This window comes from Cervus elaphus, chromosome 3, assembly GCF_910594005.1.
Source record: "Cervus elaphus chromosome 3, mCerEla1.1, whole genome shotgun sequence".
Taxonomy (NCBI): Eukaryota; Metazoa; Chordata; class Mammalia; order Artiodactyla; family Cervidae; genus Cervus; species Cervus elaphus.
The window spans coordinates 13062722-13078957 of NC_057817.1; the positions used below are offsets into that span (position 1 = coordinate 13062722).

The 16236-nt window shown below is 36.7% G+C and overlaps 1 protein-coding gene and 1 long non-coding RNA gene across 5 annotated transcripts in view; one reads left to right on the top strand and one right to left on the bottom strand.

Moving 5' to 3' along the window:
• The window catches only part of METTL25 (methyltransferase like 25), a 294875-nt gene that overhangs the window by 57564 nt on the left and 221075 nt on the right, over positions 1-16236 (top strand). For all 4 annotated transcript variants that reach the window (XM_043880571.1, XM_043880569.1, XM_043880568.1 and 1 more), the window contains exons 6-8: positions 2458-2552; positions 9398-9427; positions 13685-13758. In XM_043880571.1, coding sequence (XP_043736506.1) covers positions 2458-2552; positions 9398-9427; positions 13685-13758 — 199 coding nt within the window. The remainder of the gene's footprint in view (positions 1-2457; positions 2553-9397; positions 9428-13684; positions 13759-16236) is intronic.
• The window catches only part of LOC122679774, a 78701-nt gene that overhangs the window by 23153 nt on the left and 39312 nt on the right, over positions 1-16236 (bottom strand). The window lies entirely within an intron of this gene.

Below are 16236 nucleotides of genomic sequence, written 5' to 3' on the forward strand. Positions count from 1 at the left end.
TGTTTCTATTTCAGTCCCAAGGTGGACAATTAAGGAGCTCTGTGGGCATCCACACAGATGCCCTCAGATGGTAAAGAATCTGTCTGTGATGCAGGAGACTCGGGTTTGATCCCTGGGTTGAAAAGATCCCCTGGAGAAGAGAATGGCTACCCGCTCCAGTATTCCTGCCTGGAGAACTCCGTGGACAGAGGAGACTGTCAGGCCACAGTCCATGGGGTTGCAGAGTCGGACTAACACCCGGACACACACAAAGGAGCCCTGTACCAAAAAGCCTTCCAAGAACCCAGAATCCTTGTCTTGTTGCTCCATCACCTGCTTGCCAACATGAGCATAAAGTGGGGAGGGGAGGGGAGGGCAGAGCGTACCCCTCCCCTTTTTGAGCATTTGCACACATCTCTTCTGCCCACATCCTGTTAGCCAAAACTTAATCTCTAGCTATCCTAGTGCCTGTATGGGAGTCTGGGAATTATAGTCTTTACTCTGAACAGCTGAATAGCCAGCTAAAGATTGAATGCTCGGTTACTTTATAAGGAAGAAGAAGAGAGCAGATGCGGGAAGGGAAAAAACGGTTTTATTGGTTAGGACTTCCCTAAACACTCTCAATAAAAGAGCAAAACCCCATTTCTTCAGCCCCTTACTCTTTATAAAGTTTAGCTATTTCTTTCTTCAGCTGTCAGAAACATAATTAAACTACTTACAGTAACCATTTCATTTAGCAATAATCATGTTTTGGTTAAATCGTAAAGCCTTCAGTAAAACTCAAACCTCTCTTTCAAGCCATCTTGGCAATTGACAGAGGAAGTAAAGTAGGGTCCCTTGGACTTGGATAGGCGTCAAGGGCTCCCTGAGTCCTGGGCAACTGTATGTGAAGTTGTTTATATAGCCTGATGGTTAAGAGCAAGGCCTCTGGAGTCAGACTGCTGGTTTAAATTCCAGGTCTGTCCTGTGCTAGATTTGCGACTTAGGCAATTCTCTTAAAGTCCCTGTGCCTAGTTTCTCTATCTGAAACATGAGAAGCATAGTATACCTGTTTCATAGAATTGCTGTGGGGACTGGTTAATATACTGACAGCTCCTAGCATTTAAAGGTGATTAATACATTTAAAGTACTTATAACAGTGCTTAATGATATTGTGTTGTATAAATACTAGCATTATTTTTATTTATATTCCTGGGGCAAGGAATATATCTTCCATCTTCCATCTGATTATCAAATATGGTCAATTATAAATCTTAATGAAAAGAAAGAAGGAAATCACTGTCACAGGCTCATGTCTATATGAAACTTAAATTTTCTCTATTTTAATTGAAAACCATCTGATATTTCATAACACAGAAATTTATTTGGTGGAATCTACTTCAACAGTATTGCTTCACTGGTAGCTCAGAGGTAAAGAATCCATTTGCCAATGCAGGAGACATGGGTTCAGTCCCTGGTTTGGGAAGATCCCCTGAGGAGGAAATGACAACCCACTCCAGTCTTCTTGCCTGGGAAATCCCATGGACAGAGGAGCCTGGGGGGTCACCAGGGTTGCAGAAGAGTCAGACACACTTAGTGACTAAATGGCAGCAACAGCCTCAGTAATACTTCGCTTTAAACCATTTTCTTATTTTCTAGTTTTATTTTACTTTTTAACCTAAGAGAAAATTCATATGTATCTCAATTTTCTTTTCATTACCACTGTTTTGATAAACTTGAGTTCTTATTTTCCAGGCCTTAATTTAAAATAGATTTTTTTTCCTTGTCAGAAACGCTGTGTAATTAATAGTTGTTCATAAGGGGTTTTAACATCAGCAAGTTACATATATAACTCTATAAGTGAGTCAACAGCGGATATATGTGATTAAGTAGTTAGTGAATGCTGACTTTTTTGTTGTTACTTAAACCATAAATGCAGTTGAGCCAAACTGAATCACAGTTGAAAATGTAACATCCTATTAATATAATGGAAAAAAGAAGAGTGCATACAGCTGTTCTGGAAAGTGAACATTGTGGCTGGGGAAAAAATATTGATGCTTCAACATTGTTGGGAATAAATTAATATTGTTCTAGGATAAGTTGCCAAATGTCACATTTAATACATCATTTTATTAGAAAGTTGGGTCAGCAGGAAATGCCCAGTATTTCATTGCTTATCTTCTGTAGTTACACTGAACATGAGGAGTATTTCCATTTTAAATTGCTTTTGCTAAATCTTTGAGAAATCATTTTGGTAAATTGGTTGGTATCAGACCTGGAGCTTGACTACAAAACAGCTGTTGTTGAGAAAATGCCATTTTCATAACATTAATATGTTTTCAATTAACATACTGGAATGAGCTGTTAAACATTACCACTTCCATGTTTAACTACTGTTTGACTTTCAAATGACTGATTTGCGCACTCAACAGATTATTTATTTTAACTAAAAGAGGAAGAATTTTATTTAAATAATTCATATTTTTCTTCCAGCTGCAGAATATACCCAAGAAAGGTGGGGATTTCCAATGTGCCACTATTTGAAGGAAGAGAGATGGTGCTGTGGCCGTAATGCCAGAATGTCAGCCTGCTTGGTAGGATTTTTTCTTTCTCAACTAAGAGCTTTATCCAGATGTTGCTGAATTTATTTCTTTGGCTCTGTTAAATGCCAAATTTTGCAGAGCATCTTTATTAAAGCTTTTATGCACTGCAAATTATGAGGGGGAAGAAATGGCTTGCCCTTACAACATTATTCACTCTGCATGCAGTGTGGTCACAATTTATAGTTATACTTTAATTCTGCATTATGGTACTTAATTTCTTACATGTAATTACTTTAATTATCATATAAAATGTACCAACAACCAGTTCTTAAACACAGAATTACTTTAGTGCTTTATCCACAGCTCTGTGGGGTGGGTGGGTGTGTGTGTGTGTATGTTTGTAGCAGATCATTTGGACTCCTAAGATTTCATAAAATGGGAAAAATCTTATTAAACTGTCTGGGATAGGAAGTACCTATCTAGTTAAGTGAAATCTGTGTTTAAAATGTCTGAGTTGGCTCTTATCCTTAGATCTAGAGCACTTTGGCCCACAGTCTTCTCTGTTTGTTGGTGTTATATTGGTCTAAAAAGGACCAAATGCCAGTTAAATGGTGTAAATGGATTTTGCCATCACAAATGTAAAATATAGTTTCTACAATAATGTTTCTAATGTGCAACCCCAAGGTAAATGAACTATTATGCGGTCATTATTTTGATAATTTTATATTGCCAGTAACACAGCAATGTAAAGAAATAGTGCTGCAGTGTTCTAGGTCATGTATCTGAGAGTTCACTTAGAAATCTATTTTTGCTAAAATAATGATTTCCTTTGATAAATCCTCTTAAAACATTTTTCTGGGAATTTGCCTTGTTCTTTCATTATATTTATAGATAATAGTCATTTAGGGTCTTGTCAGAATGGCAGCTCATTTTTAGAATGACTTGATTCCCAGAAGGTTGGCAGCTTATACCCTCTAAGCAAGAAGAAATTGAAGTAGCCTTTTGTAGGGAATCTGACTTCTTGTTGTTTTTCAGTTGTGCAGTCGTGTCCAACTCTTTGTGACACAATGGACTGCGCAAGCCCGGCCTTCCTGTCCCTCACCATCCCCCGGAGTTTGCCCAAGTTCATGTTCATTGCATCAGTGATGCCATCCAGCCATCTCATCCTCTGACACCCTCTTCTCCTGCTCTCAATCTTTCCCAGCTCCAGGGACTTTTCCAATGGGTTGTCTGTTCACATCAGATGACCAAAATACTGGAGCTTCAGCATCAGTCCTTCCAGGGTATACTCAGGGTTGATCTCCCTTAAGATTGACTAGTTTGATCTCTTTCCTGTCAAAGGGACTCTTAAGAGTCTTCTCCAGCATCACAGTTCAAAGGCTTCAATTCTTTGGCATTCTGCCTTCTTTACAGTCCAGCTCTCACAACCGTATGTGACCACTGGGAAGATCATAGCCTTGACTCTATGGACCTTTTCCAGCAGAGTGATATCTCTGCTTTTCAACACACTGTCTAGATTTGTCATTGCTTTCCTGCCAAGAAGCAATTGTCTTCTGATTTCATGACTGCAGTCTCCATCTGCAGTGATTTTGGAGCCCAAGAAGAGGAAATCTGTCATTACTTCCACCTTTTCCCCTTCTATTTGCCATGTAGTAATGAGGCCAGATGCCATGATCTTAGTTTTTTTAATATTTAGTCTTAAGCCAGCTCTTTCACTCTCATCCTTCACCCTCAAGAGGCTTGTTAGTTCCTCTTCATTTTCTGCCATTAAAGTGGTATCATCCGCATATCTGAGGTTGTTGATGTTTCTCTCGCCTATCTTGAAGTCTGGCTTGTAACTCATCCAGCTCGGCATTGCTCAAGATTGCTCAGCACATTGGTTAAACAAACAGGGTGACAGCAGACAGCCCCATCATACTCCTTTCTCTTGAACCCGTCAGTTTTTCCATACAGGATTCTAACTGTTGCCCCTTGACCTGCATGCAGGTTTCTCAGAATTCAGGTAAAGTGCTCTGGTATTCCCATCTCTCTAAGAGCTTTCCATAATTTGTCATGATCTACAGTCAAAGGCTATAGCGTAGCCCATGAATCAAAGATAGAAGTTTTTCTGAAATTCCCTTGCTTTTTCTATAATCCAGCGAATGTTGGCAATTTGATTTCTAGTTTCTTTTCCTTTTCTAAACCCAGCTTGAACATCTGGAAGTTCTTGGTTCGCATAATTCTGAAGCCTAGCATGCAAGATTTTAAGCATGACCTTACTAGCATGGGAGATGAGTGCAATTGTCCAGTGGTTAGCACATTCTTTAGTACTACCCTTCTTGGGGATTAGGATTCAGTTCAGTTCAGTTCAGTCGCTCAGTTGTGTCTGATTCTGCGACCCTGTGGATTGCAGCATGCCAGGCTTCCCTGTCCATCACCAATTCCCGGAACTTGCTCAGACTCATGTCCATCAAGTTGATGATGCCATCCAACCATCTCATCCTCTGTCATCCCCTTCTTCCCCTGTCTTCAATCTTTCTCAGCATCAGGGTCTTTTCCAGTGAGTCAGTTCTTCATATCAGGTGACCAAAGTATTGGAGCTTCAGCTTCAACATCAGTCCTTCCAATGAATATTCAGGACTGATTTCTTTTAGGATTGACTGGTTTGATCTCCTTACAGTCCAAGAGACTCTCAAGAGTCTTCTCCAACACCACAGTTCAAAAACATTAATTCTTTGGTGCTCAGCTTTCTTTATAGTCCAACTCTCACATCCATATGTGACTACTGAAAAAACCATAGCTTTCAGTATCCGACCTTTGTTAGCAAAATAATGTCTCTGCTTTTTAATATGCTGTCTAGGTTTGTCATAGTTTTTCTTTCAAGGAGCATGTGTCTTGTAACTTCATGGCTGCAGTCACCATCTGCAGTGATTGGAATTAGGATTGACTGTTTTCCAGTCCTGTGGCCACTGCTGGGTCTTCCAGAGTTGTTGACATAATGAATGCAAAACCTTGTTGGAATCATCCTTTTGGGATTTAAATAGTTCTGCTGGAATTTCATCGCATTCAGTAGCTTTATTAATAGCAGTGCTTCTTAAGGCCCACTTGACTTCACTCTCCAGAATGTCTGACTCTGGATGATTAATCACACCATTATAGTAATCCGGTTCATTAAGATCTTTTTTATACAGTTCTTCCATATATTCTTTACATCTCTTCTTGACCTCTTCACCATCTACTAGGTCTCTACCATTTTTATCCCTTATTGTGTCCATCTTTGGGTTGAATACTCCCATGATGTTTCCAGTTTTCCTGAAGAGATCTCTAGTCTTTCCCCGTTTGTTGTTTTCTTCTATTATTAAGCATCGTTTATTGAAAAGGACCTTCTTGTTTCTTCTGGCTATTTTTTGAAACTCTCTGTTTAATGGATGTGCCTTTCCCTCTCTCCCTTGCTTTCCACTTGTCTTCGTTCTTCAGCTGTTTGTAAACCCTCCTCAGATAGCCACTTTGCCTTCTTGCTTTTCTTTTTCTTTGGGATGGTTTTGTCTGCTGCCTCCTATACAATATTACAGACCTCTGTCCATAGTTCTTCAAGCATAGTGTTAACTAGATTTGGTCTCTTGAATCTATTCATTATCTCTACTGCAAATTCACATGGTATTTGATTTTAGTCATACCTGGCTGGCCTAGTGTTTTTCCTGGTTTTATTTAGTTTAAGCCTGAATTTTGCTATGAGAAGTTGATGATCTGAGCCACAGTCAGCTGCAGGTCTTGTTTTTGCTGACTGTATACAGCTTCTCCATCTTCAGCTATGAAGAATGTGATCAGTTTGATTTCAGTAGTGACCATTTGGTGATGTCCTTGTGTAATCTCTTGTGTTGTTGAAGGTATTTGCTATGACTAGTGCATTCTCTTGGCAGAATTCAGTTAACCTTTGCCCTAATTCATTTTGTTCTCCAAGGTCAAACTTGCCTGTTATTCAAGGTATAGCTTGACTTCCTACTTTTGCATTCTAATCCCCAATGATGAATAGAACATCTTTTTTAGGTGTTAGTTCTAGGAGGTCTTCTAGGTCTTCATAGAACGGATCAGCTCTTTTGGCATCTGTGGTCGGGACATAGACTTGGATTACTGTGGTATTGAATGGCTTGCCTTGGAGACGAACCAAGATCATTCTGTCATTTTTGAGATTGTAACCAAGTACTGTATTTCAGACTCTTTTGTTGATAATGATGGCTACTCCATTTCTTCTATGGAATTCTTGCCTACAGTAGTAGATATAATGGTCATCTGAATTAAATTTGCTGAATCCTGTCCATTTTAGTTTGCTGATTCCTCTAAGCAAGAAGAAATTGAAATAGTCTTTTTGTAGGGAATCTGACTAGCTTAAGAGAAAAGTCTGAAGATACTGGCATTAGAAATTTCACAATTTAAAAAAAAAAGAAATTTCACAATAAAATAGGACCTTTGTGGTGAGGTCTGCAATTAATGGTCCTCAAGTTTATGATACCCACATTTTAATTATCAGCAGACAGCCAAGAATCATTAGCTGTCTAAGAAAGTCTAACAGGAAAGAATAGAGATCAGATAAACAAATAGGAAAAAAGCAACTTGGAGAAAACGATTCAAAATAAAAAGAGATACTATCCAAAATAATATATAATAGCCATTAATATCCCTTAGAAAGATAAAAGAATATAGTATATTCACAAAACAAAACTGTTTGCTATAAAGTAAATATTCAACAAACTGTAAAGAAGGGTTTTTGAAAAGTAAATTCCAAACTAAAGAATTTATCAACCACTTTGCCTGACTAATATCAGCTTCTTATAGAATGCCCCTCTCCTTCTAGCTCTATCCTTGTCTTTGCTCACGTGGATTTCTTTTGTTGACTAATCTTAGAAAGTCTAAGGAACATTTTTTTGGTGTTTCTTGTTTCATTGCCTTTTTCTTCATAACTGACCTTTTTTACAAATATTCAGAGCTTAAGGGATTGAGAGAGTGAGACAAAGATAGAGATATCTTTCTGATAACACTTTCAGATGGACTGTTAAGGGTACTAACCAGGGGGAAAAAATGAATTATATTAGTGCAATCTTATCAGCATACTTTTAACCTGATAAAATTTCAAAATATTTTATTAGTATGAAATGAACACTTAGTATATTCTCTTCACCATCTATATTTATTGGCCAAGAAAAATTATTAATATTTGTAAGAAACTATTTATCACCTACCTGTTCATCCTTTATCATGTAGTCAAAAGTTAACATTTGGTTTTCTAAAGTAAACTCATCAACAACACATACCAAAAGTAGCCCTGTGTTATATGATATTTGTATTGACACCAAATAATATGTTATTAAAAACTTGTCTATCACAACATTGTTAATTGGTTATAATATTAGTCGCTCATGTCTGACTAACTCTTTTCGATCCCAAGGACTATAGCCCAACAGGCTCCCACTGTCCATGAAATTCTCCAGGGAAGAATACTGGAATGGGTTGCCATTCCCTTCTCCAGGGAATGTTCCTGATCCAGGGGTCAAACCCAGGTCTCCTGCAATGCAGGCAGATTCTTTACCATCTTAGCTACCAGGGAATTGTCTATACTTCAATATAAAATAAAAAGTTTATTATTTAATAATTATCTTCTGTATTCATAACACTCTTGCTCTTGATGTTCAGGGAAGGTATCCTTGAAGTCAATGGAAAAGTTCCATTTTTTCCTTCAAACAATTTCTGTGAAGCAAACTTTCATAACATGAGCTCATTTTCCCACTAAATCTTCATGACATGAGATCATGAAAAGTAAATTGGGATTTGGAAAACAAGTTTTTAGTTCCTACTCACCCGCTAACTAACTGTGCAACTTGTGGCAAGTTCCTTTCACTGTCAGTGACCATGTGCATCTGCAAAAACTGCACTTTGGATAATCTGTAAATTTTCTTTCAGCTTTAAAAGGACATGATTCAGCTATATCTAAAAAGTAATATTTAAGAAGACATAGGCATCTGAAGCAAATATGAATATTTTTAATTAGGAAGTGTATGCAAATCTGTTACATTTGACTACTTTATGTTTGAAATATTTTCTAATTAAAGCTTTAAAAATAAAATTTTAGTTAAAATATTATGCGATTCAGTTATAAAACAATGTAAGTGTGGAAATGTATGTTTCTAAAAAAACTGAAAGTTTCAGAAGGCTCTATTCTATATTTAAATTATCACAAATCTTTCATGTATATTGTAGTATGAATATTTATTGGAAGTATTAGGAAATGTTTTATAAAAACATTTTATATTTAAATATAAATGTAAAACCAACTACATAGAAAATTGTAAAAATATGTATTACTTTCTCTTAAAGTGACTTGATCATATATGAATTTGATTTGAATTTGTAGACCATGCAGATCAAAAACATGTACTTTTGTAAGCTAAGATTTCACCCATAACTTGTCAATATACTTTTATTTAATAAAAGATAAAATAATATGTTTTTTAAAAATTGGAAGACAATAAATTTAAAAGTAACATATAAATTGTTTATTATAAATGTATTATAATAGCGTTGGATTTATTTGTTTTAGCTACAATAAAAGAGAGCCAAGAATATGTCTTTTTATGTCTTTCCTGTTTTCTAATTCCTTCTAAATTCAAAGGGTGTATACAGTGGCAGTGTGTATGTGTTTGTGTACATGACACAGATGCATATAGCAGCCCTAAATTATACAAGTGTACCAGTTAACATTCCTTCATGATATTAACACTTCTAAGTGTATAAACTGTTATGTTATTGGTTAATTAATCTCTTTAAATGTCACTTTTACAAGCCCTCATATAATGTGTTTATAAGTCTTATAAGATAAGACTAAACATATCAACTATCTTTGTCTTATTTTTTTCTCCTTAAAGGCTCTGGAGCGGGTTGCAGTTGGCCAAGGGGTAAGTGAGAGTGTTTAATCCAGCTGATGAAAGTGATAGATTTTCTCAAAGTGCTCTTCATACTTGACCTGCTGGTGAACCTAAAACCTGATGGATTTTAATAAATATCCCCTCTTCTTGTCTCTTCTTCATATTCAAACTTACACATTTTCTGTAAGTTTACTTTATTATAAAACAGAATTGAACTCTCAGGAAAAGAAAATTAAGCTTTTAGGGAAACTTCTACATTATATTCTTATGCTAGGGTCTCATTTCTTCATATTATATTAAACAGTCTATAAATATTTTTGAAGAATGTTGTTGCTGACTTTCAAGCTTTTATGGGCTTAGTTCAAGCAAAGATAAACAAGGTGTAGCATTCAATTTATTCTTTAACTATAGTTCAGAGCACACATTGTATTTGGTTGTTTTTTAACTTTTTTTTTATTGACTTCATTAGTCATTAGTTGCAACAACCAAATGAGTTTTTATGTATAAACAGATGTTAATGTATTCTATGTAATTGCTTTATCCTCTACCTTATGATTTATGAAATATTTAAATATTTTAAATGTTTTTTTAAAGAGTTCCTTTTAATTTATCACAAAATTTTCTTACTGGACCTAAATTTTAGAGATTTCTTTTTAGCTTCTTTTCAGAGAGTATTAATATGTCAATTTTAATTTTTAAATATAATAGTAGTAACAAGTATCGTTTACTGAGTGCTTCCTTTGGGTCAGACACAGTGCTAAGAACTTTGTGTGGATTTTTCTTTAAAAAGTTAGGGGCTTCCCAGGTGGCCCTAGTGGTAAAGAATCCGCCTGCCAATGCAGGAGGCACAAGAGACGCAGGTTCGATCCCTGAGTTGGGAAGATCCCCTGGAGGAGGAATTGACAACCCAATCCAGTATTCTTGACTGGAAAATTCTCAGGACAGAGGAACCTGGCGGACTATAGTCCATGGGGCTGCAAAGAGTTGGATGTGACTGAGCACAGTTTAAAAAATATTGATTGTAGCTACCTAGAAACTGACAAAACTGACTTTTTAAAGACCCTCGAGCATACTGTAAGCATGCAGGCTGTAGTCTCTGATGGCTGGTTTGCATCCTGTCTTTCATCAGTTACTGGCTTAGTGAGCTGGGGACACATCATGATTTCTCCACAGCTTAATTTCTTTATCTGTAAAATACAAGTAATAACAATCATAAAACTAAGAGTAATAATAATACCTTTCTCACAGAGTTTTTGTGAGGATTAAATGAGTGAAAGATGTAAAATGCTTAAAACAATGTCACATAGTAAGTGTTCGGTACATGTCAACTCTTGTTACTGTTTTAGGTGATTAATTATGATCATGAAAATGAAAGCTTGGTTTCATACAGTGCTTACCGAAGTTCAGTTCACAGTTTGCTTTATCAATTAAAGTGCCGCATACATGGCCTCTGAGGTGGCGACTGTTACCTCACAATACACACAAGATCACTGTTAAGTGGTGAACAGTGAGCTTTGAATCTCTGACTCTGGAGCCCAAGCTCTTGACTGTAGTACAGATCAAAACAGTGGCTCCTTAGGGGCCCGGAAGAGGACAGAGCGTCAATCATAACACTGCCCCCGCGTCTGTGCGCTGCTCTTCAGCTGCCCCCGTACTTGCTCATGTTTTACAGTCAGTCTTGTGAGCTAAGTATTCCCCAGGCTTACGTGGGAACATGATACACAGCACAAGGGTAATAGTACATCCTAGCTCAGTTAATTGTAGAGTTTTCCAGCTTAGTGCCCTCTCCACTAGACCTATAGAATGCATGTCTTCATAGACATATACATCCTTTAAGGGTGAACTCTGTCTGCTCCCTCGCATTTTAAAATTCATTAACGTGTTACGTTGACTTATCATTTGCAAAGGAAAGAAAGTAAACTCTGAGGCACATCCAGCTTGTTCCTGGAGTGGTCAGGCTCAGGCTGCCCGGAAGATGTTGACTTCCTTCCCACTTACCCCCATCTGTATTTACCAGGATGCATAGTCCTGGTTATTCCAGGAGTGCGCTTTCGAAGGCACTTCATAACTCTCTTTCCTTTCTCTTAGGAAACAGCTGTAAAGTTCTTATTTACTCAGGGTTACTCGGGAATGATCATTTATTCTATCCTGTTTGTATTCCTCTGTGCATTCCATTTTTGTATGTTCTCTTGCTTAAAGGATGTTTCTTGGTCTTTTTGGTGGCCTTTCTATAATCAGTTTTTAATAACAAATACATGTACATGTATTTCTAAACTATCTGAATATCATTTTATATAATTTTTCTAAAAGGCATGAGAAAGGAGAGCTTTATTTTTTAAGAGTTTCTTCTCAGCTTTCCTACATGAAAGTGTCTAATAAAAAAATTGATGACAACCCATCTTTGCCAAAATGTGGAAGAAGCAAAATAGCATCGTGGCTTGGTAGTGGGACATCAGAGCCAGGCTTCCTCGGCTCAAACAACAGCTTCAATATTTTTAGGAGTTTTATATAAAATTTACATAAAATTGAAGTTCCTATCCATTATAACTAATCAAATAAAAATTAATTTTGTAAGCCATTTATAATTCTAATATTTCACTTCATTAAATATTTCCCAGAATGCCTTGAATTTCAGTAGAACAATATGAGTAGGTATTAATATATGAAAAGGGATTTCAACGTTTCTGTGAGAGAACTGAAAGGATTTGGAGGAAATGGGGGACAGATAATAGAGATTGTAGGTACTACGGAAAAGAATTACTAAAGATCCAAAAATATCAAATAGAAAATATATCCAGGGATGGGAAATTCTTAATAAAATTTTTGGAAAACTCTTCAGGAAAGGAAAGTTTATAAATCAGAGATTTTGTCTTAAGTCAAGGAGTTGTATTTGGAAAGAAATTTTGTATAAGGAGTGTGCCTTTTGAAGGTTATAAATTTTAGTGTGGGCACTCAGTATACATATGTCTGCTTTTCAGTCAGTCATTTAGGAGTTGGATTGGAAACTGCGATATTACTAATACCATTTCCTACTGGAATCACCCTTCTCACTGGCCCCACCATCCAGTGAAGATATAATTTGTGTTCCAAGTACTCTCTCAAGATCCTACAAGTCAGATGTTCTCCAGTGACTTAAGAAGGCAGTGCCATCCGGTAAAGGCCCAAGAAATAATGATTGGCCCTCAACTGCCACCTTGTGATTTTTTTCGTCTCAGCGCCTGGGGCACACAGTGTGGGAACTTGATGTTAAACGGGGAAGTGGGGCCGTAGAATAGGCTTCCTGCCTGAGCACACAGGCAGAATGTTTATTTTCTGCTAAACTCCACTCGAATCCAAGTGTGTTCTAGTTGAAAACAAGTGATAGTAACAGTGTGCAGCTCAGGAGGAGAAGTGAAGTTACAAAAGGATAACTCATTAGATGTCCACATTTCATTGAACTCTATCTTTAAAACAGTTTTTAGTTCTTATCTTATTTGACTATTCAGAGGTATTCAATTATTGTTGACCTCCTACCATGCTTGCTCATTTTTCTTTTTCCCAACAGTAACTTGACATGGAAACAGGGTTATTGTTCCTGATATTTGTGTTGGATTTTCCTATACTATCAGTATTAAAAGGTCTCAGGATATGGATGGAGTTTGGGCCACTGTTTGTGGTTTCTTAGTGTAAGAGAACCTGTTACATTGCCACAGTGAAGCATTTTTCTTTTGTGTATAGTACTTTATTACCTTCTACTTCTTTGAAACTATTATGCATCACTAAGGCCTTCTTCCCGACCTTTGGACCTTCATGGACACTTCCCACTTCTCTTTCCCTAGGAAATGAACATATTTTGGGGTGTCCTTATGTAGTGTAGTGCCTTTTCTCTCTGTCTCTGCATCCTAGGTTAAATCTCTAATCCACCACTGTGAGGAAAGACCCACATTCTCTGCTCTTTTGCACACATCCTACTTCTCTCTTATACAGTGCTGACGCAGTTGGTTGTGAAAGTTTATTTCTACATTTTTAAATGATAAGCATTCCATTTGGGACATTAGCTCATTTTTCTTTGATTATTCCTTTTCTACTTCATTCACTACTACTTCTTTTATAGTTTCTTCTATTTTCTCAGTGAGAATTAGCCTCCAGGTACATTTTATTTAGAATATAAAAGTTATAATATTATCCTCTATGTTAACAACAAACTCAGGTTTCTAACATTCACTTATGGTCCCGACTCTCAAGTACTGATTTGATTTCTGTTTTTTACTTGTTTCTTGTGCTCATATATATCTGCTTTTTTTTCAGCTGCCTACTGAGTCCCTCTTCTATCGTGCCATACTTCAGGATATTATTAAAGAGTGTTATGGCATCACCAAATGGTATGATGATTTCGTTTCAATAATAGTGACTGTCCTGTGTTGTAAGTGAAGTGACTGTTCATTTTCAGGTGAATTTATTCAGGGTCACTGTTATTAGTAGAAGCAGCTTTGAATTTGAGCATGAAATAAGAGTTCTACTGATTGCCTTTTGTACTGAAAGGTTGTTATGATGATAAAGTTGTATATGGTTATATATGTAAAATGCGCTTTAGAGTGTGAGAAGTATTGAAATGTTATGTATTAGTAATTCAGTGAATATAGTATGAGCAGGTGTGTGTGTATATGTGTGTAAGTGCTCAGTCATGTCAGACTCTTTGTGACCCCATGGATTATATAGGCCACCAGGCTCCCCCATGTGATTTTTCCAGGCAAGAATACTCGATTGGGTTGCCATTTCCTATTCCAGGGGATCTTCCCAACCCCGGGATTGAATCTGCGTCTCTTGTGTCTACTGCATTGGCAGGCGGATTCTTTAGCACTGCGCCACCTGGGAAGCCCAAATATGAGCAGAGGTTATATCGTAAATGTTTCACAACCACTGGAAACTTAAGTAATTAGAACAGATATCAATTTTAAACAGCCATTGTGGCCATTCATGTCTCTACTGGTAAAATAGTAGCCCTCATATGTTTTGTTTTGTTTCTGTTTTCCCCAGATAATAACTGCCTATACACAAAGGCAAGGGTTAGGAGAGTTTTTCAAAATAGTGGTTTAACAACTGCTATACTCAGGCATATATCTGCAGTCCCTTTGGTTTTCATGAGTTTCTTCCTACTAGTTATAATTTTATGATTCTTATTGCCATTTGGTTATAACGGAATTATTCTTAAAATTAAAATAGGATAGTTTTCAAGTTCTCAAAAACAAAAACGAATCCAAACTCATTAATAGGAATAGAAGCTATTAATATTTTCAGATTAGGTATAATTTCTCTAAGGAAAATGGTCTTTTTTTTAACTAAAAAAATTATGACATGTAAGTATCTACATATGCCATTAAGTTAATTCCCAAATCTGTATCCCACTGTCCATCTCTTTTCCAAATACTAATCTTCAAAATGTCTAGAGATGAATTTCTCATGGTTTCCTGTAAACTAATTCCTTTCTCTTTCTAGAAAACTGATTTCTTTCTCACCCCAAGATGTTAACCTTGCTGGCAAAAGTCACAAAATTGTGCAAATTCATGTTCACGCACGTATTGACTGCCTGCCTTCCTTTACGCCCTCAAATCTATTCATTAGTGTGTTTGTTGTTCTGTTGTTCTCTTAATGCCTGCTTAAACTCATCTAAACTCTTTCCTAAACCTTTCTTCTCACTTAAAAATTCAAATCTCTCCAACCCTCCACATTCTTGCCTGCCTTGATTACTCAATAGATGTTATTTATTATAAGACTTTTTTTCATTCCAGACCTTTAGTAACCTTTCAGCCACATTTGATCATGGAATAATTGCTTTTGCCAGACTACCTTCCTCATTATCTTCCATTAAGCTACATTCCTCTAAGTTTCCTCTTCCTACTCTCAACACTCATTTATCTTCTTTAAGTGTTCTTCTTACTTAGCCCCTTGGTGTTTCTAGAAATTCTCTAGTGTTTTATACTCAGCTGCTGTCTCTTTATATTTCTTCTTTCTCTTAGCAGTTACTGTAACAAGAGATAACTTACGTCATGTATCCGGCTCATACCTCTTTTCTGAAGTTCAAATCTACATTTCTCAATTTAATCCGAATAGCTTCACTTAAGTACCTTAAAAATACACCAGATTCAGCTGTAGCCAAAAAACAAAGTCAGCTTCACCCCAATTCTATTGCTATTTCTTCTGTCCTTTGACTTCTTTTGTCCTTTCTGGGGAATGGCATGGCCATTATCAATCTTTAGGAGTCTTAAAATGATATTTGCTTATTTTCTTTTCCCAGTATCAAGCCACACATTCCAATAAGTTGCCAAGACTTGTACTTTTTACATTTTTTAACATAGGGATTGTTTATTGTGTGGCAGGCAGTCTATCAAGTTCTGAATGCATACTATGGATCTAGTATCCACACAGGAGTCTTTCATAATCTAGTCAGGATGGCATATGCAAAAACCAAAGAAAATAAGAGAAACCCACATTCAAGAACAGCAGACTAAGTAATTAGAGCTAACTCTCTGTCTGAGAAAAGCTGAAAATGCTGAGATGTGTACATATGCATGTGTGTGGTGAGTGTATACAAATATGTGTGTTTGTGTGTATGTGTGTATTTAAATTTGTTTTTAATTGGCTGGTGAACATCAGATACTAGCAAGGTACTTAAAAATTATCAGATATTTAGGAGAAGCTGGAAACCAAGAGAAAGGAGCTCAGCTTTAGGTTTTCATTTTCCCCCAGATGCCACTTCTTAGATACACAAAAGGCAAGCTCCCTGGCAGTCCAGCAGTTAGGACTCAGTGCTTTCATTGACGGGGCCCGGGTTCAATCCTTGATTCAGTCAGGGATTTAAG